The sequence below is a fragment of the Somniosus microcephalus genome, chromosome 2 (genome assembly GCF_052327205.1).
Source record: "Somniosus microcephalus isolate GS21.2 chromosome 2, FLI_Smic_1.0, whole genome shotgun sequence".
Taxonomy (NCBI): Eukaryota; Metazoa; Chordata; class Chondrichthyes; order Squaliformes; family Somniosidae; genus Somniosus; species Somniosus microcephalus.
Window position 1 is genome coordinate 257,480,345 of NC_140988.1, and position 21,249 is coordinate 257,501,593.

At 44.7% G+C, this 21,249-nt stretch overlaps 1 protein-coding gene across 2 annotated transcripts in view; it reads right to left on the reverse strand.

Moving 5' to 3' along the window:
* Positions 1-21,249, reverse strand: part of rnf180a (ring finger protein 180a) — a 259,793-nt gene that overhangs the window by 212,177 nt on the left and 26,367 nt on the right. For both annotated transcript variants that reach the window (XM_085971336.1, XM_085971341.1), the window contains exons 2-4: positions 12,934-13,059; positions 10,065-10,160; positions 263-1,321 (exon numbers count right to left, since the gene is read on the reverse strand). In XM_085971336.1, the coding sequence (XP_085827462.1) occupies positions 263-1,321; positions 10,065-10,160; positions 12,934-13,044 (1,266 nt within the window). In that variant the 5' untranslated portion in view covers positions 13,045-13,059. The remainder of the gene's footprint in view (positions 1-262; positions 1,322-10,064; positions 10,161-12,933; positions 13,060-21,249) is intronic.

The window sequence follows — 21,249 nt, forward strand, 5'->3', positions numbered from 1 at the left end:
TATAAAAAAAGCAGGCATTCATTTCAAAAATTGCAAAGAATATTAAATACACTATAAAAATGTCTAATGACATCAAAATACAGCTTTTGCTTTTCAGGAATAGTTTCATTTTTCTTTTCATAATTTAAATGGAAATTATGTTTCAGGTGGTGGTCTTCAAATATTAATTTTTTTTGCTGAGATAAATTATTTTCCTACTACTCTGCCTGACGTTAGCGTTACTTGGCTGAATGTAGGATGATTCAGGCTTTCAAGCACTCACCTGTTTCTGCTCCTTCAACTTGTTGTGATGCCATCGCTCTCGTCTCCGTTGTTTTCTTTTCAAACTCTTAAGTTTGTTTCTCTGTCTTTTACTCAGTGTTCTTTCACCTAGAGTGGAGAATAAGGGAACGCATGGCACTGAATCATTACAAGGATTGCTTGTACCTGCATCACGTCCTTTATCCCACGCTTCTATGTCACTTGCTTCAGTACTCGAGTCAGGTGACCAACCTCTAACAATGGCAGAAACATTGGCAACTTTGCTCCTGCAATGTCTTGGCACAGATGGCCCAGGATCTAAATCTTCTTGCGCTTCTTCTATGAGACCATTACTGAACGACTGAGGACATGAGATAAGATCAGACTCTCGACTGTACTGACTCTGAAAGGCAGAACTGTTGGAATCTTCACATGCAGGTAGCTGCAGATTAGCTTCTTCTACCAATGGAAACCCTCTAGGACCAGCAATCTCCTCTATATGATGCATTATAATTCCACAAGGTGAAGATCGTGGACACAATCCATGAATGCCAGAAAAACTAACAGATACATCCTTTGAGTTTGTGCTGTTAAAATCCAGACTGAGAGACTTTTTATGAAAACCTTTCACTGCACATCTGGCTCTCACTGGCTGTGAAGCAGAAGAGCATGGCTGCGGATAAGCTGCTTTGAAGTTAAATTCATTGCTGTCAACTTCTACCATTCCTTTACTGCGTGATCTTGCCTCCAGGCAAAGTGCATCAGTTATTCTTTCACGATCCATCTTTCTCGAATGGTGTAAAAATTCTTTATGCCTGTAGCAGGACATGCGGTTTTCGGTCCCATGCTCCATGTTCTCCACAGTTTCTAACTTGTGCATATATTGCACTTTTTGCAGGGGTTTCACCTTTGCAGACTCAGTGATTCTGATTAAACGTGATGCTTCATAGTCAGTACGACTCTTACAGATGTGTACAGTCACTGTCTGCCCACAGGGGCATTTGGCACTGCTGACAAAGTTAAAATCCCCCAGACGGGCCCCACAATGCAGGCAGTTCAGCTTCCCAATTGTCCACCATGACTATGGAAAAGAAATAAACAATCTGGTCATTGTAACAAAAAAAGCGGGAAAATGGCCACATCAACTCTTTCATACAATTCACAAGGTCAGCTTTTCTTTTCTGTGTGTAATGTGGAATCTAGTACAGCACAGAAAAGTCCACACAACAGTGAGGCTGAGACACCTGATGTAGCAGATTGTGTTGTTTTACAATACATCAATGTAGCACTTTAGAAATATATGTTGTCACTGATGTTAGTATTATTCAGCAGTGCCTGAAAATTCCACACTATTGCACGTCAAATGAAAAAGTGTAGCGTACAATGCTACCTTTAACAGTGACGAATGCAAGTGGCTTTATAAATACAGAGCAATGTCCACATGCATGCCACTGACACCAGACTGCAAGAATACAGTGTAAGCTTTCAACAAGATCTCAAAACTAAATCTCTAACCTACAAAGTACTAAAAACGCAATTGTTTTCCAGCCCAGAATACTTATCAATTAAAATGCTGCGTAGATGCTCAATCACTATTTCAGGATCCGCTGAAAAAGCATTTAAACTCTTGAAAATCATTGTTAATTGGTCAAAGCAAACACTGTTATGTTCCATCCATTTCATGCCTAAAGAAACATCCTTATTTGTTTAAAAATGGCACCAATCACATCCTGATCACAGTGTGTGGAGATTTCCCACAGTACTCATTTTAAAGGTTTCTAATTTGCATCCTGCTCCAACCTAAATAGAGATTTTGCTGTACAGGTTTGTGTTCTTAACAGCCATGTTCCAGATCTTGTAAAGACTTGTTCAGTTACGTCATTTTCATGGAAATAAATAATCCTATGAAAGTGCTGATTAGTAACAATGTTTAATGGAAAGGGGGTACGGGTTCTTGCTATTGCTGATGCAAGAAACTTCTGAAATCTATGGTCCTTAAAAAAAGGTAAATTCAATCCAGTCAATTGGCATTAAAGGGACATGGTCACTGTACTATGGAGGAAGAATGAATACAACACTAGTGGAAACATTACATCTAATTATAAACATGCACAATGAATATAATCATGTTTCTCAATGTAAAAAAGACTGGTTTACAATGCAGAAGAAGCCTCAAGGCCAAACATATACCCCTTTAAAATAGCTAATCATGATAACAAAACTTTTTGAACTGTATTTTTCTCCTCTCATTGGAAGAGGGTCAGGGAGAGACTGCTGCACCAAACCTGCTGTGATCCTGATCTGGCTGATTATTTATGCAGGTTGGGTTCCTGGCAAGAATCGTACCAGCAAGGTGGAGCCCTCTGCTGCCCGAAAGCAAAATTCAGCATCAAAGGAAGAGGATCACTTAAAAGGGGGCATAAGGGCCCCAATTATGTTTTTACATTTCAGAAAGAATTCTTCATGAGTCACAAGGTTTCATTGATACGGTAAAGGGGCCTTAACAAAGGAGAGATGCCTACTATTGGACCCTCTCCTTCCAACATGCTGCTCAGCAGAATTGCAGCTGCTACCCAAGAGCTTACCGCTACTCCCCTCCTGTGGGTGACGGTGGCATGAGCGGAAGGAAAGGTAATCAGTTGCTTTGATGAGCCCACCACCCTGCTATCATGTGTGTGTGGTCGGGCAGTGAAGGGGCACCTGGTGGCCTACCCAGTTGGAGCGAGGTGGGGGGGCGGTCAATTTAGGCTGGGGCTGGGAGGAGGCAGTAGCCCTCCATGCCCAATTTGTCTGCTGTTTTCACCATTTTTTTTTTTTTTTTTTTACATTCCCCTTGGGGGCAACTTTGTAAACTTAATTAATCCCTCTGTGATTCATGACCTTCATATTCAGCTTTTTTTTGGGGGGTAGGGGGGCTTGCTCAAGGCCCAGAAAAGGTAACATTTCCATGGCGGCCTGGAATTGCCCCAAGACACACCCACAAATTAGCTGTGCAATGTTGTGGGGATGAGTATAACAAGCCCACTGGCCCCCAACCCATGAACAGATTTGTCGGGGGAGTTTAAAGGGTCAGAAACACGACGGGTCTGGGTTCCACCCCAAACTGAAACCCTATCTTTGTCATGATCATGCCATGGTTCGGCCCTCACCACCCAAAACCACAGAATGTTTAACATTATCAGTCAAAATAATGTGGAAACTTGTGTTACTTGACTCCCCAACACAAACAGCCCATCCATATTGATTAGACTCCTTCCCCAAATGTAGTGCAGGCATGCAGCAAGGAATAGCAATCCTCTGATGGTGAAAATGGAGTTACTAAGTCGATTTTGCACAGCACAACAGTACATTTAGCAAGCTGTCCTTGTGATCTAACTGTTAAAATAAGATTTAAAAATGTAAATTCACTGATATATTGGTAGACTAAAGCACTGCAATCAGAGAAAGACATAACAAAAATAAAAACAAAAAATGCTGGAAAAACTCAGCAGTATTTCCTGCTGAGTAATTCCAGCATCCGCAATATTTTGCTTTTGTAAAGACATAACCGAGGTTTGCACTTGCTTGTTCTTTACATGGTGACCACCCAGTCTCACCTGGGATGCACAGGGTTGGCACTGAGTGAAAGCAGGGCACTTCCCTTCAGGGAATGAAGTTAAATAGAGGGCAAGTCAACTATCATGTCACAAACCTCCTAGAGGGCTATGCAAGGGTGAACAAAAAAAAGGGATGTCGTAACAATAAAAGCATGATTCAATCACAATTTTTTTTTTTTTTTTTTTTTTTAAATATGTAGCTGAAGAAAGAAAATTACTGAAACTTCTCAATTACAGAACAGTACAATTAGTACTTTCAAATCCTTACATTAATTATGTCCTGAATATAACACACCAAAACTTCAGTGGTTAAGAAAAATAATTGTTAACTGCTGCAGAAAATAGTACTCAGCGGCGAGTTAATGAAAGAACCTATACTGTTAAAAGCCAGAACTTAAGTACAGGCTAAGAATCCCTCTCCAGTTATCAAAGTAAACAAAGGTCTAAGAATAGTAAAATTGGTACTTACTATTTACTTAATAAAAAATGCACTTTAATCACCTTGGTTATATCGTGCTGATATATCAATGTCTTCTTCTAGTCCATTTTCATTGCTACAAGTTACAAACTTTTTTTTAATATTTAAGACATTGAAAAAGCACTGAACACACAAGACCTTTTCTACTGGTGCAACATTCCTTCCATCCTGTAAATTTTACTTATTTGCTTCTGGCCCATTTTTGCAAGATATTTTCTCCCACTGTCTTATGATCCCCTACTATTCCCTAGCTGAGGAGGCTGGCAAATGATTTGTTCACTGGTCATTCCTTAACTGACTCAAACTTGATGGGTTTGAAATACCTCCCAGTTCCCCCCCCACCCCACTGTTGGGGAAGATCCTCACCACTTCCTTTTCCCTATGCTGTGCTTGTAGGCTCACCCCAAACCGAGATTGGGAAATGGAGAGATACCCAATTCTCTCCCTCTATACTGTGCTATAGCACTACTATTTGGTGGACCAGCACAACTCAGTGACTCCTCTGAAAGGCAGTGTAATTGTGCAATATGTCATCCCTAATTACCCTTAGGGACCAATAATGAACCATGTGGTGTGGGACATGATTCACGTATAGGCCAGGTTGGGCAGTAGGCCAGATTATCAGATCTATTGACTCCAATTTCACAAATTGCCATGTTGAGATTTGAATTTACAATCTCTGAATTGCTAGTCCAGTACCATAACCACTAGGATACCGTACCCTTCCTTTAGTTTTCATTGATTAAGTAACCCTTTCTGTATTGAATAATGATAATTAACATAAGATGTAAACAGCACTTTACAAATGATTTTCTTTTTTTCCTGCCCCCTCCCAAGTTAGGCAATGCATTCATAATACAAAAAGAAAATACTGCAGATGCTGGCAATCTGAAATAAAAACAGAAAATGCTGGAGACACTCAGCAGGTCAGGCAGATCTGTGAAGAGAGAAACAGAGTTAACGTTTCAGGTCGATGACCTTTCGTCAGAACTGGGAAAAAGCAGGAAATGGAACAGATTTTAAAGCAAGTTTAGGGGCTGGGAAATGGGGGAGGAGATGAAAGAACAAAAGGGAAGGTCTGTGATAGGATGGAAGGCAGGAGAATTAAAGAGACATTAAGAGACATTCAAGGCAAGAGGAGATGGTAATGGGACAGGTTAAGAAACAAAGGATGGCTCTAGATGAATGAAGTGTGAATTGCGCTGGCAGAATGAAAGACAGCTGCCATGTGGGGGAGAAGAACAAAAGGCACAAACAAAAAGTGTGGATAAAAAATATATATATGATGATCGGGGCCGAGGTTATGATCTGAAATTGTTGAACTCTATGTCGAGTCCAGAGGGCTGTAAAGTGCCTAATCGAAAGATGTGGTGCTGTTCCTCGAGCTTCCGCGGAACAATGCAAAAGGCCGAGGACGGTGAGGTCTGAGTGGGAGTGGTGCGAAGAATTAAAGTGACAAGCGACCGGAAGCTCGGGGTCACCCTTACGGACTGAACGGAGGTGTTCCGCAAAGCGGTCACCCAATCTGCATTTGGTCTCCCCAATGTAGAGAAGACCATATCGTGAGCAGCGAATACAGTATACTAAATTAAAGTATACAGTATACACCACTCCCACTCAGACCTCACCGTCCTCGGCCTTTTGCATTGTTCCGTGGAAGCTCGAGGAACAGCACCTCATCTTTCGATTAGGCACTTTACAGCCCTCTGGACTCGACATAGAGTTCAACAATTTCAGACCATAACCTCTGCCCCGATCATCATATATATATTTTTTATCCACACTTTTTGTTTGTGCCTTTTGTTCTTCTCCCCCACATGGCAGCTGTCTTTCATTCTGCCAGCGCAATTCACACTTCATCTAGAGCCATCCTTTGTTTCTTAACCTGTCCCTTTACCATCTCCTTTTGCCTTGAATGTCTCTTAATGTCCTTAATTCTCCTGCCTTCTATCCTATCACAGACCTTCCCTTTTGTTCTTTCATCCCCTCCCCCATTTCCCAGCCCCTAAACTTGCTTTAAAATCTGTTCCATTTTCTGCTTTTTTCCCGTTCTGACAAAAGGTCATCGACCTGAAACGTTAACTCTGTTTCTCTCTTCACAGATGCTGCCTGACCTGCTGAGTTTCTCCAGCATTTTCTGTTTTTAATACATTCATAATGTTCTCTTTGGATAGAAAGAGGGAACATTCCAGTCTGCAGACATTCAGTGATGGTTTAGTCATCTGATGTGCATGAAGTACGCTTAAGCCTCATTAGGAAGAAATTCTTTGCCAGAATAGTATGCTTCCTTCACCAATACAACATAGTGCATACTAAGGGTGCAATTATACTGTAGGTAGCTGCCTTATCCATTCTCAGCAGCAGTACTTTATTTATACCACCTGGCTGCAACTGGGACCATCGAGCCAGGAGAGAGCTCTGTGCTTACAAGTTGAAGCAAAGCTGCGCTCCTGGTATTTAAAAATCAAATACTCGGAAATTCCATGGGGAGAAGCAGGGAGAGCGCGGGAGACGCCATTGAGCCGTGGAGAAGCAGGGAGAGCGCGGGAGGTGCCATTGAGCCGCGGAGAAGAAGGAAGAGCGCGGGAGACGCCATTTTGCGAAGCCGCAGCGGAGAAGACGGGCGAGCGCGGGAAGGAAGGAACGCGCGGGAGACGCCATTTTGTGCCAGCGGAGAAGAAGGGGAAGCGCGGGAGGCGCCAATGGTGATAGTTAACGCACAACCAAGGATGCCGAAGAGTGGCAGTATCTCTACGTTCGACAATGAAGTTGAAGATTGGGCGACATGTGGAACGTATTGAGGTGTACTGCAGGGCGAATGAAGTGCCAGATGCTAATAAAGCACTGGTTCTGTTAAATTCCATGGGTGCAAAAACTTATGGGTCACTGCGAAATCTAATAACCCCAGAGAAGCCGGTAAACAAGAATTTTGAAAGCATAGTAGAAATCCTACAGGACCACTTAAACCCCACACCGCTGCTGATAGCAGAACGATTTAAGTTCCATAAAAGGAACCAACACAAAGACGAAAGCAATGCTGAGTACCTAATGGAACTGCGCAAGCTATCGAAATACTGCCAGTTTGGAGCGGGACTAGCAGACACGTTAAGGGACAAGTTTGTGTGTGGGCTACAAAGTGAAGGAACCCAAAAACAGCTTCTATCAGAAAAGGACCTTACGCTGGACAAAGCTTTCAGTATGGCAGTATCACACGAAGCAGCCGCAAGGGGCGCTGCAGAGATACAACGGAGACCGCAAGAATATGGCACCAACGAAATGACCTATGGAACAGGGAAGTGCTATTGCTGCGGCAGAACAACACATGACCAGAAAGATTGTTGGTTCAAGGACCAAGTGTGCAGACAGTGTGGGAAAGCAGGACACATAGCAAGAGTCTGCAGGTCTGGGAAGAAAACCAACAGTAAGAAATCCCCACAGGAGAAGTACAAAAAGGTACACCAGGTGATGGACAGTGGTTCAGACGAACAGAAAAGTGACACAGACTCCGGAAGCAAGGAGCTGGGTTGTCTGAAACTACATAATGTAACCGAAATGGAGGATCACCAGACTATCTGGGTTACACTCAAGATAGATGGAGTCCAAGTGGAAATGGAATTGGACACAGGGTCAGCTCTAACAGTCATAAATCAAAGCGACTACAAGCGGCTATTTTCACACATACCCTTGAAAGCTACAGAGATTGTCTTGAAGACGTATACGGGGCAAAAAGTCTACCCCAAAGGGAAAATAAGGGTGAAAGTGACATATAAAGGTCAGGAAATACCTAAAATGGATATATATGTATTGCCAAATGGAGGACCACCACTGCTAGGACGTGAATGGATCCGGAAGATACATTTAGATTGGCATTCCATACAGGCACTGAAGGTGGAGGCCAAAAAGGATGATGACGTCACACCTGGACGACTGTCAAAAATGCTAACTGACGCAAAAGAAGTGTTCCAGGAGGGACTAGGAACACTAAAAGGAGTAACAGCAACAATTAAAATAGAGGAAAATGCAAGCCCAAAGTTTCTGAAGGCCAGACCAGTGCCTTATGCGATCAGACCAGCGGTTGAAGCAGAGCTGGAGGGGTTGGAACGTTCAGGAGTACTGTCCAAGGTGGACTGGAGCGAGTGGGCTACACCCATCGTTCCTGTAATGAAGAGGTCGTTGAGTAATACGCCTGGGGAACCAAAGAAGGTCCGCATATGTGGGGATTTTAAGGTGACAGTGAACCCAGTCCTTCACACGGTGCAATATCCGCTTCCACGAATTGAGGATATTTTCGCCTCGCTATCTGGTGGTAAACGCTTCACCAAAATTGATCTAGCCCAGGCGTACTTGCAAATGGAGGTAGAAGAAGCTTCGAAACATTACCTTACGATCAACACCCATAAAGGTCTCTATCAATACAACCGGCTGGTGTTTGGAGTAGCCTCGGCTGCGGCTATCTGGCAAAGGGTGATGGATCAGGTTCTGCAAGGGATTCCAGGGACCCAGTGTTATTTGGACGACATCTTGGTCACGGGCGAAAATGACGGTGATCACCTCGCTAACTTGGAGAAGGTGCTCGCCAGATTAAAGGAATATGGGCTACGAGCTAATCGCCACAAGTGCGAGTTTTTCCAGAAACAGATCTCGTATTGCGGCCACGTCATCGATGAAGAGGGGTTACATAAGTCCCCAGAGAAGATTGAGGCAGTAGTCAAGGCTCCAGCACCGGAAAATGTGTCACAACTGAGGTCGTTCCTCGGGCTGGTAAACTAATACCACAAGTTCTTACCAATGGGGTTACAATTGGTCTGTCACTGTGCTTTGGTTTGAAGGCTGTGTAATAGATACATATATCTGTTTGACCACTATATGTTTACCTTTCCTGTACATGCAAGTACAACTTTCGTTATGAGACCTGTTCCCTGGAATGCTGAGCTGGTGTAAATTAGTGTAAACCAATAGTGAAGGTCATGGAAGAGGCATGATGTAATAGCCTCTTAGCTGTAGCATAAAAAGTGAGACCATTGTTAAAGAATTAGAAAAAGACCGATAACTGAGCTCAGCAACTGTAACGTGAGGTCACCTGCAGTCTTCACATCGCCATGTATGTTGTCTGCATCATTCCCTCTAATACAATCTATAGCGATGACTCTACATCTAGAACTTTAATTCCTGGCACAGAGACAACAGCTCCAAATTTGTCCCTCTTGCAGTATTAATTAACACAGGAAGTCCAATAGACTCTGAGCATTTTTAAAATCCTGGCCGGCCACTTAACCTATACTCTGTGGTGTTAAATGAAGCAATGCGAGAGTGCCTCCTGAAGTGGTATTACAATGCTTTCCTTTGGAGTGACGCAAGTATAGCACAACTTTAGCATTGCTGCAAAGCACCCTAAAACGCTTAGCTCATACATTGGAGTACAAATGTCAGTCAAGACAACTTGAATCTAGTAATAAACATTGTAGTTTATGGAACATTGGTGTAAAAGGATGAACAAAAACTTTCAGTTTACACCATAGTAGGAAGTAAAAAGTAACATACAATTCAGAAACATTTTTCAGTGTTACGAGTTTAATTCAAATTTTTGTATATAAATAAAATAGTTCCGCGATTTCTTACGTAAAAAGAAAACTATGCCATGAACCCAGTTCTGATGACAAGTCGCACCCAAAACAGTAACCGCTCCTCCAAATGGTGACTGTTCTGCTATGCACTTCCAGCATTCTCTATTTTTATTTCACAGTCCTTACCTTCTCTATTTCTTTTGTTATCCAAGCTGGAAGAGCCTCTAAATTCACATGCCAAACCATGCAGTTATCTTGCCCAGCAGATTCCTCAGCAGCATTCTAAAATAAAGAACAATTAGATCTATAAAATAAAGAATAAAACATCCCAAGGCACTTCACAAAAAAGGGGAGGAAATGAACACCAATGCTGGAATTTTCTCCAGATAGGCAGGGGCCTCCAAGGTGGGCTGGAAACCTGGGAGGCCGGGTTTCCCACAGGCCCTGCCGACTTTAATGGCAGGGCCTGATTTGCACGTGAGGCCTTGGATTCCCGCCCGCAGGCAGCCAGCGTGAGAGGCTGGCTGGCTGCGGGCGCCTAAGCCTCAGATGCAGAGGAGAGAGGGGTCGGTCCGGGCATTGTTGCAGGGGGGGGTCGGCAGTTGGGGATCGCAAGAGGGGTTTGGAAGTCAGGGATAAGCAGTGGAGGATCGGGGATCGCGGCGGGGGGTAGAGAGAGGATTCTGGCCGGCCTCAGCGGGATTACCGGGGGGGGGGGGGGGGGGGGAGGCAGGGTGGTGGAAGAGGGAGGCCTCATGGTGGGGGCCAGAGGCCTGGGAAGACGATCAGAGGCCTCTTGGGGGGCTCTCCGATCGCGGGGTTAGGCAGGACCCTGGATCCAGGAGGTAGGTAAAGCCACTTACCTGCTGGATGCAGCAGTCCACCCTCAGTTTAACTGCTGGGTTTCACAAATTGTGTGAAACCTGTCCACATACAGTTAAATTCAAAATGGAGGTTAAAAAAAGTGGCTTCCAGCCTCATTAACATATTTAAATTGGCATACCGCCCCCTGGGAGTGGGTTGGTCACCCGCCCCCCCGTCCCGCCTCCATAAAAACCAGAAGCGGGCAGGTTGGAGGTGGGATCAGGTTGGGAATCACATTTTTAACTATTTAACTGCCCCCACACTCCAAACCCACCTGTTCTTTTTTTTTTTGGGGGGGGGGGGGGGGGGGAGGGGGGGAGAAATTCCAGCCCAAGAGTGAGTTAGAAGAAATAGCGAAATATTCAGTCTACTGTTGTATGTCGTACTGTCGTGACTGTTGAACCAGACAATTTTCTTCCTCCTGATTCGCTATGTCTCTGGACTGAAAATCTGCAGGGGTGGTGCAGCCCCATATAAGTGGAGAGAGACAACCTGTAGGGGAAGAGGGGAAAGCACTGCTTGGTGAATTGGGGGGGTGGAGGGGGAGAAGAGATAAAATGAGGAAACCCTTCCTTGTTGTGGGGAAGAGGTGGGCAGCAGCTCTGGCTCTGCCAGAAGCAGGAGGGGAGAATTAATTATTGCAAGGGCTCAGTGAGCCCATGTTAAAAAACAGCCTAAGCTCTATTTGTTGATGATCAAATCCACGAATATAAAAAAAGTTACAGAGGACCTTGTGCAATACATAAGCATACAGCGTAACCAACTTAAAACCGATTTTGATATGATCAAATTTCACAGCCACGTTGCTGGCTCTCACCATTCTAAATCAGGTACTGGTGTCCAACTATTATCTGCACTATCAGAGCCATATAATTTTGTATTGCTACATAAAGATATCTCCATGATACCAACTCCATAGGCATGCAGAGCTTATGAAATCATAACATGACTATCTACCTCAACTGTTACTCAGCATCTGTTAGAAACGTTGCTATTTTGGGGGTTTATTGGTAAACTTGGAAGCAAATACTTTTTATGCAGGTGCTGCATACTCTTAAAAAGAAATCTTTGAAGACCCAGCCACATCAGGTTATATTTCACTGGCAAATAGGAGTTGATCTTGGGATGCTCCACTGAATTTACATGAATGAATACAGCAGTATTTGAGTCAACTGGCTGATTCCTTACGAGCAGTTTATGACAGCAATAGTTTCAGCTTAGAGGTAAAACTTTTAACCAAAAAAAAACATTTTTAAAGAAATCAAAATACCGTGGATCAATAAAGCTTTTCTTTCACTATATTGTCGCCTACAATGCCATATACTGTTTGTACAATGATCTGTCGTATTTCTCATGAACCCAATTTTCCAAGCATTTAAAAAAAAAACATCAGCAGTATCGGTTACGTTATTTATTTGGGAGAGTATAAAATCTGCTACAAAAGTAACAGTGACATAGGAAATTGCTAAATACAATGGCCCAGATATTCCAATCCCTATGGGTGAGTGCGCACTGTGTACCCACTAGTAGGGACATCAGAAATGCCAGTTTCAGGCATGCACAGCGCATGTGCTGAAAACCAGCATTTCCGATCTGTCAAGATGGTCTGAAGGGCGGCCTCTGTGGGCGGATAGTTCCGCTTTTTGGAGACCCTCCGCCCTTACAATTCTTACGCCTGGTAAAAGTAGGCGTAAGGCCTGCTTTTACCAGGATAAGAGTGCAAAAAAGTTTTTTTAAAACATTTTCACTGATTTATCATTTAAAAATACTTTTTAAAAAAAAGTTTATTTTTAGCCTCGTAAAAAACTTTTGTTTAATATACTTAATTTATTGCAATTTCAAGTCATTTTAAAAATGTGATTTTTTATTTATTTTAAGTTTTACTATGTTTTTGGGGTGATCTCCATTCATATATTTGACAGGTCTTCCTGTCAAGTGTATGAAGGGAGATTCCCTTCTTTGATTGGCTCCCCATGGCCCACGTGATCCCAGGGATGCTGCAAACTACATGCGCCTCTGGGATATGTGGGCCCTGCACACTTGGAGTTTGAAGAGGCCCAGGAGTGGAAGCGTGTGCATCCCGGGAGCCCTCAGGTAACAGCGCAGATTTTTCCAGATCGCAGGCCAATGTTTATCCCATAATTAAGGGAGACCGCACATGTGTTACAGAATGATTAAAGATGAACTGTACCGGTGATTTGGATGACTGCATCTCACGGGAAGGAGACAAACTACCAGCACCCAGTACAAATCTTCGGCATTTCCGGCATCGTAGAACGCCTTCCATTATGTGAATTTCCATTGGATCCTCATTTGTCTATAAGAGAATTAGCACAAGAAAATTACAAACAAGTTATGGAGTAACGGGCATTAGAAATAATCATATGGAAACAGAGTTAAAATTGAACTTTCTGGCAACACATGGAAGTCCTAAGCAGCAGTAAAGCAACTCAGAACACTAATTCTGATGAAAACACACACAGCTGAAATGTCTGTAAATATATTTTCCATTACAGGCCCGTACATCTTTGAGATGCCCCAACTTAAAGTTCATGAGAAGTTCCCAGAATCATTATGCTCAGCTGAAAAGACTAACAAAGTTGCAATCGACAGCTCACAGCATACTTCGTACCCATAGCTCGCAGAAAATCTATGACTGACAGCAAAATTGGCCATTCACGATACATGCCGGTACTTTCTGCTTTTAAGGCATGCTCCTGCTACACTCCTCTGTATTGATTGAAGATCACTACAGTCAAAAACTACCAGTGAAGCCATTATTTAAAGTCGTCTGATTTTTTTTGAATATATCTAGAATAAGCTAAAGTATAATCATTCTTGAAGTAACTTTGAAAGCGAAAATGGTATATATTAGCTATTACAATTTGGATTCTTTCCCAATCTTTTTCTGTGTTCATGGCAAATTGCAATTTTCTTACATGAATTCATATTCACTATGAACCAAAACTTCTAATTTTTTATAGAATGCGGTGACAAGGAGTAGCATCCTCAGAGCTAACAACAGTCTTGTACTCCTGGGTTACACATGGAAATCATACAGGATGAACCATTTACACTCCTGATCTCTGCGATAGGTGGAAGAGGCACATTGCTTTTGGATCATATTGCTCAGGCTAAAATTAGATAATTATATTGTCACGGTGGAGGGAAGTACTGAGTGGGGTGCCCCAGGGCTCAGTGTCGGGACTGCTACTGTTTATAATTTCCAAAAATAACCTTGATTCAGAAACTCAATGCACATTGATATCATCTGCACATAGGAAGGAAAAAATAGGTAAGACACATACTCTATGAACAGTACTGAAATAGGCAAAGATTAAGCTGAAAGCAACCTAGGAGTCTTAGTAGACTGAAAGCTAAACATGTCCAAACAATGCAAAGCAGCGATCAACAAAGGCAATAGAATGCTAAACTACATAGCCAAAATAGTAGAATATAATTCAGAGGAAGTTGTGTCCAGCTCTAGTTGCCAAGACATAAGGAAAATATTCAAGCGGGCAGTGCAGAGAAAAGCCACAAGGATGGTCTCTAGTGTCTAAAGTCTGAATCATGAGGAAAAACTGAAGAACTTGTGCTTTTCAACAGTTCTTTTTCTGATTACACCTCTGTGATGCCTTTCTACGTTCAATGTGCTATATAAATGCAAGTTGCTGCTGTTGCTACAAAGGAGGCATTGGAGAGATGATCGAGGTATCCAAGATTGTAAACAGCATGGAAAAACAGTATCAAGAATATTAAGAGTAGAACAAGGAAATACCTGTTCAAGTTAGTAAAAAAGTTAATTTAGGACTTATATCAGGACAGTCACACAAAAAATGATTAACACATAGAACAGAATTCCAGAGAGTAGCAAAAACAAAACACTGGAATCATTTAAGAAACAACTGGATGCTGCAATGAGCAGTCTTTAGGATCTTTACAGATGGAACTTCACACCTCCAACAACAAGTGCAAGGAGTTCATGGACTTCTTTGTCACTAAGATTGAGACCATCCATTCAGCTGCTTCTCTTCCTTCTCCTAGCACACTGGGCAAAATTTTCCCCAAGGTTCACCCCTGCTCTAGCCCTGAACTCACATCTTTCTCTAGTTTCTCTCCTATCTCCCATCATGCCCTCTCCGAGCTCATCTTGTCCATGAGACCCACCTATTACTCCCTAAACCCTATTACCACCAGACTATTGACAACCCAACTTACCTTCCTGGCCCCCATGTTAGCTAATGTTGTTAATGGTCCTCTCTCCTCGGGTACTGACCCTTTCCCTTCAAATCTGCTGCCATCACCCCTCTCTTCAAAAAAAAAAAACACCCTTGACCCCTCTGTCCTTGCAAACTACCGCCCCATCTCCAACCTCCCTTTCCTTTCCAAAGTGCTTGAAAGTGTTGTCGCCTCCCAAATCCTTGCCCATCTTTCTCGCAGTTCCATGTTTGAATCCCTCCAATCAGATTTCTGCCCCGCCACAGTACTGATACCGCCCTTATCAAAGTCAAAAATGACATCCTATGTGTCTGTGACCATGGTAAACTATCTCTCCTCGTCCTTCTCAACTTGTCTGTAACCTTCGACATGGTTGACAACACCATCCTCCTCCAACATCTTTCCTCAGTTGTCCAGCTGGGTGGGACAGACCCGCTCCCACACCATTACCTCTGGAGTCCTCTGGAGTCCAATAAAGGATCTATCCTTGGCCCCCTTCTATGTCTCATCTACATGCTGCCCCTTGACAATATCATCCAAAAACACAATGTCAGGTTCCAGAGGTACCCAGACGACACCCAGCTCTACCTCACCACCACCTCTCTCGACCCCTCCACTGTCTCTGATTTGTCAGACTGCTTGTTCGACATCCAGTACTGGATAAGCAGAAATTTCCTCCCTGCCATAAACTCCATTCCCTAGCCACAGACTCCATCCCTCTCCCTGGCAACTGTCGGCGGCTGAACCAAACCATTCGCAACCTTGGTGTCGTATTTGACACTGAATTGAGCTTCTGACCACATATCTGATTCATCACCAAGACAACTCGTTCCACTTCCGTAACATCGCCCGACTCTGCCCCTTGTCTCAGCTCATCTGCTGCTGAAACCCTCATCCATGCCTTTGTTACCACTAGACTTGACTATTCCAATGTTCTCCTGCCTCACCTTGCATCTTCCACCCTTCATAAACTTGAGCTCATCCAAATGTTCTGCTGCCCGTGTCCTAACTTGCACCATGTCCTGTTTACCCATCACGCCTGTGCTCGCTGACCTACATTGGTTCCCGCTTGAGCAACACCACAATTTTAAAAGTCTCATGCTTGTTTTCAAACTCCTCTGTGGCCTTACCCCTCCCTGTCTGTGTAAACTCCTCCAGCCCTACAAACCTTCGCGATCTCTTGTAAAGGAAATAGCCATATTCCAAGAGATACACCATCCCATGAACAGATTTCTGATATTATTAATACATGACATACTGGGCTTAAAAGTCTAAAATGCCTCAATGACACAGGCTGCAAACAAAACACAGGCTTTTGAGCCAAGATCAGTTGTTAACACAAGTTGTAAACACCACACAAGCTTTTGAAATGGGAATTGATTGTTAATACTAAGACAAGCCCTATTGAAACAGCAAGTTGCAGGTTCCAGAATGTCTGCAGTTTGGAACCAACACAATAACAATGTCCAAGTAAAGTGTTAAAAACTAACTTTGAACAGGAACACAGAATATTAAAAAACCATGTGCTTTCGTAAAAGTAACATCAAATGAAACAGGAAACACGATTATATATGCAACCAATAGAAGTAGCTAAGAAATGCAACAAACACCCTGGTTGAAGTGGTTTTGATTTACATGTTGTAAATATGATACCTACAGAAGACTTTGTAGATATGACTTCAATAGAGACACCAAGCAATCACATGGTTTTTGTATTGAAAATGGAACACATAGGAGTCACGACGTCTGATTATAACCAGCTAGGTGATTTTAGAATTGAATGGAAGTCCTTCGATAAAAATGACCCCAAAGAGATAATTCTGTTGTAGCCGTTTTATGATATTTTTGGAACACCTAAAGGCAGAGACACAATTATGCATGCAGCAGCTAAATTGACAGTGAGAATAGAAAAGAATTCAACAGAGAATGACTAGAAATAATTAGCTTACATCAGCAGAAAACTTCAAAGTGTAAACCACTAAAAAAAGGAAAAAAATAGAGCTTTTCAGATGGAAAGTCAGAAGTCGCTGGAAAGGGCAAGCGATTCTCAACTTCAGAGGCAATTAAGGCACATGGGATTGGGGGCAAGGTATTGACTTGGATAGAGAACTGGTTAGCGGACAGAAGGCAGAGAGTTGGAATAAACGGGTCGTTTTCCGAGTGGCAGGCAGTGACTAGTGGGGTACCGCAAGGATCAGTCCTAGGACCCCAGCTGTTCACAATATATATTAATGATCTGGACGAGGGAATTGGATGTAATATCTCCAAATTTGCAGACAACACAAAGCTGGATGGGAGGGTAAGCTGTGAGGAGGATGTCGAGAAACTCCAGTACGATTTGGACAGGTTTATGGCAAATGCACTATAATGTGGATAAATGTGAGGTTATCCACTTTGGTGGCAAAAACAGGAAGGCAGATTATTATTTGAATGGCAATAGATTGAGAGAAGGGGAAGTGCAAAGAGACCTGGGTGTTATTGTGCACCAGTCGCTGAAGGTAAGCATGCAGGTGCAGCAGGCAGTTAAGAAGGCAAATGGTATGTTGGCCTTCGTAGCAAGAGGGTTCGAGTACAGGAACAAGGATGTCTTGCTACAGCTGTACAGGGCCTTGGTGAGACCACACCTTGAGTATTGTGTGCAGTTTTGGTCGCCTTACCTGAGGAAGGACGTTCTTGCCATGGAAGGAGTACAGCGAAGATTCACCAGGCTGATACCTGGGATGGCAGGAATGACGTATGAGGAGAGATTGTGTCGATTGGGCTTATACTCACTGGAGTTTAGAAGATTGAGAGGGGATCTCATCGAAACCTATAAAATTCTGTCAGGCCTGGACAGACTAGATGCAGGAAGGATGTTTCTGATGGCCGGGGAGTCCAGAACCAGGGGTCATAGTCTAAGGATAAGGGGTAAGCCATTTAGGACTGAAATGAGGAGGAATTTCTTCACCCAGAGAGTGGTGAACCTGTGGAATTCTCTGCCACAGAGGGCGGTGGAGGCCAGTTCATTAAATATATTCAAAAAGGAGTTGGATATATTTCTTAAGGCTAAAGGGATCAAGGGATATGGGGAGAAGGCAGGGACAGGGTACTGAATTTGGATGATCAGCCATGATCTCATTGAATGGCAGAGCAGGCTCGAAGGGCCGAATGGCCTACTCCTGCTCCTATCTTCTATGTTTCTAAGTTTTTAATTCTTTGAGTCTCGGGGATCAAAAAGGTACTCTTATTTGATTTTGGTGGATATTCTGGATTAAGAATAATAGAAATGTAAAAATGCACGAAGTTAAGATTTGAGAATAAGAAATGTAAGCTATTTGTATTTTGAACTGTTAAAGTTGCGATTGACTCAACAGCTGTTAACTGTATGTCGGCTCTTAAATAAATCTATATATTTTTAGAATTGTCTCAAGTAGTATTTCTGTATCAAACTCACAAACTCAATTTCTGTACACTCTTTTGTAAGGAGTAGCAGAATTCTGGGGGGGTTTTCCGGACCCTCATAATATCCGGAACGTTACAGTCTAGTTAAACTTATTAGAAGTGCTATCTAGAGGACGGTTACATCTTTACGTCATTCCTTTCCTTGAGAGAGAGAGAGAGAGAGAGAGAGAGAGATAGTCTGGACCTTTACACCCAATTAAGCTGTGGTAAACCACTGTTGTTCACTCTTGCCCATTGTTGTACCTGTCTGTGCATGCCTCAGCTGGCTCTGCCCCTGGCTCCACCCATATGCCCTGGTATAAAGGCGGCTGCTCTGCAGTTCCCCAGGCATTCAGGACCGGTCGACCACTAGAGGCATGCCTTCGTTCTTTAGCTAATAAAAGCCTGTTTGTTACTCTCTTAACTTCCAGTCTCTCTCAGTAATTGATAGCGCATCAATTTTATTAGCTAAACTTTTTTTCGATGGAGCAAATCCTCAAACCAGCACGCCTGGAACTAGACCCTCAAGAGGCGGATTCATCTACCAAGTTCGCACACTGGCTGCGATGCTTCGAATTTTACATAGAAGCCTCTGTCGAAACTGTTCAAAACGATGGCGACAAACTAAAAATTCTGACCTCCAAGGTGAACCACCAAGCTTATTCGCTCATCCAAGATGCGACTACCTACAAGGGTGCTCTCGACCTCCTTAAAACAGTACGCACGCCCGGTAAATGAGGTTTACGCCAGACACCTCCTGGGGTCCCGCAAACAGCAACCCGGGGAATCGATGGAGGTATACCTACGGGCGCTGAAGGTGCTCAGCCGGGCCTGCAAATGTAAAGAGGTGTCGGCCGCGGTGTACACAGAGGAACTTGTCCAGGACGCCTTCGTCGCGGGCCTCAGGTCCAACTACACCCGGCAGAGACTGTTGGAGCAGGGTGAACTCGACCTGAAGAAGGCCACGGCCCTCGCACTCTCGCTAGACGTGGCCCACCGGAATATGGACGCCTACTCCCCTGACCGCGCGGCCGCATCGTGGATGGCGCGGGCGCCGCCATCCTGGGACACGGTAGGACCGCCACCCTGCGCCGCGCCACCCCCGAATGGCCCAACTTCTGCAGCAATGTCCCGGGGCCCGAAGTGTTACTTCTGTGGTGAAGCCAAACATCCCAGAGCACGCTGCCCGGTGAAAAACGCTACTTGCTCTGGTTGTGGGAAGAAAGGGCACTACGCCAGCGTCTGCAAGGCTAAACCTACCCCAAACTCCAGCAGTGCCGCGTGTGGGCCGAGCGGGCCGCCATCTTGGACGCCATCTTGTACGCCTCCAGCCGCGTGTGGATCATGGGCGCCGCCATCTTGGACGCCTTCGACCATGGGTGATCCGTTCCGGCCGCCATTTTTGCAACGGGTCCCCGACTCACCCACCGCCTCACCTGATGACTGCAGCGACACGCCTGACCCTACGCTGGCCTCCGTTACACTGGACCAATCTAGACCTCACCAACTAGCCAGGTCCATGATGGACATTAAGGTAAACGGCCACGCCACGACCTGCCTTTTCGACTGCGGGAGCACGGAGAGCTTTATGCACACCGACACGGTGCGGCGTTACTCTCTCCCGGTCCTGCCAGCGCGCCACCGGGTCTCTATGGCCTCCAAGTCCCATTCAGCGGACGTCGGCGGCTGCTGCGTGGTGACCCTTTCGGTGAGGGGCACAGAGTACAGAAACTTTAAACTGCTTGTCCTGCCCCATCTCTGCGCTGCCGTTCTACTGGGGTTGGATTTTCAGTGCCACCTTAAGAGCGTCACGATGGACCCCTTCCCCCACTCTCAGTCTGCAACCAGCAGTTTTCAAATTGCCCGCCGCGCACCTTTTGCAGCCTCTCCACGCTTAAAGTCACCCCCCCCGTTGTTCGCTAACCTCGCCCACGACTGTAAGCCCATCGCCACCAAAAGCAGGGGATACAGCACTGGTGACAGAGTTTTTATTAAATCTGAGGTGGAGCAGCTCCTGAAGGAGGGGATTATTGAAGCTAGCACCAGCCCCTGGTCATTGACTACAGCCAAACAATTAATCGATATACCCAACTGGACGCATACCCCCTCCCCCGCATATCTGATATGGTCAATCAGATCGCACAATACCGCATATTCTCCACCATTGACCTTAAGTCAGCATAACACCAACTCCCTATCCGCTATGAGGACCGCCAGTATACTGCCTTCGAGGCAAACGGCCGCCTCTACCACTTCCTTCGGGTTCCCTTCGGCGTCACCAACGGGGTCTCCGTTTTCCAAAGGGAGATGGACCGGATGGTCGACCAGAATGCGTTGCAGGCCACTTTTCCCTACCTGGACAATGTGACCATCTGCGGCCATGACCTGCAGGACCATGACGCCAACCTCGACAAATTCCTCCGCACTGCCCAACTCCTAAACCTTACGTATAACAAGGAGAAGTGCATATTCCGCACAACCCGCCTCGCTATCCTTGGCTGTGTTGTGGAACACGGAGTCATCGGCCCCGACCCCGACCGGATGCGTCCCCTTATGGACCTTCCCCTGCCCCACTGCCTCAAGGCCCTGAAGAGATGCCTGGGGTTTTTCTCCTACTACACACAGTGGGTCCCTAATTATGCAGACAAAGCCCGTCCACTTACCAAGTCCACCTCTTTTCCCCTGGCGGCAGAGGCCGGCTTAGCCTTCCACCGTATCAAAGAGGACATTGCTAAAGCCACCATGCACGCGGTGGACGAGTCCATCCCCTTCCAGGTGGAAAGCGATGCGTCCGACTTTGCCCTGGCCGCTACCCTTAACCAGGCGGGAAGGCCCGTGGCCTTCTTTTCACGAACCCTCCAAGGCTCCG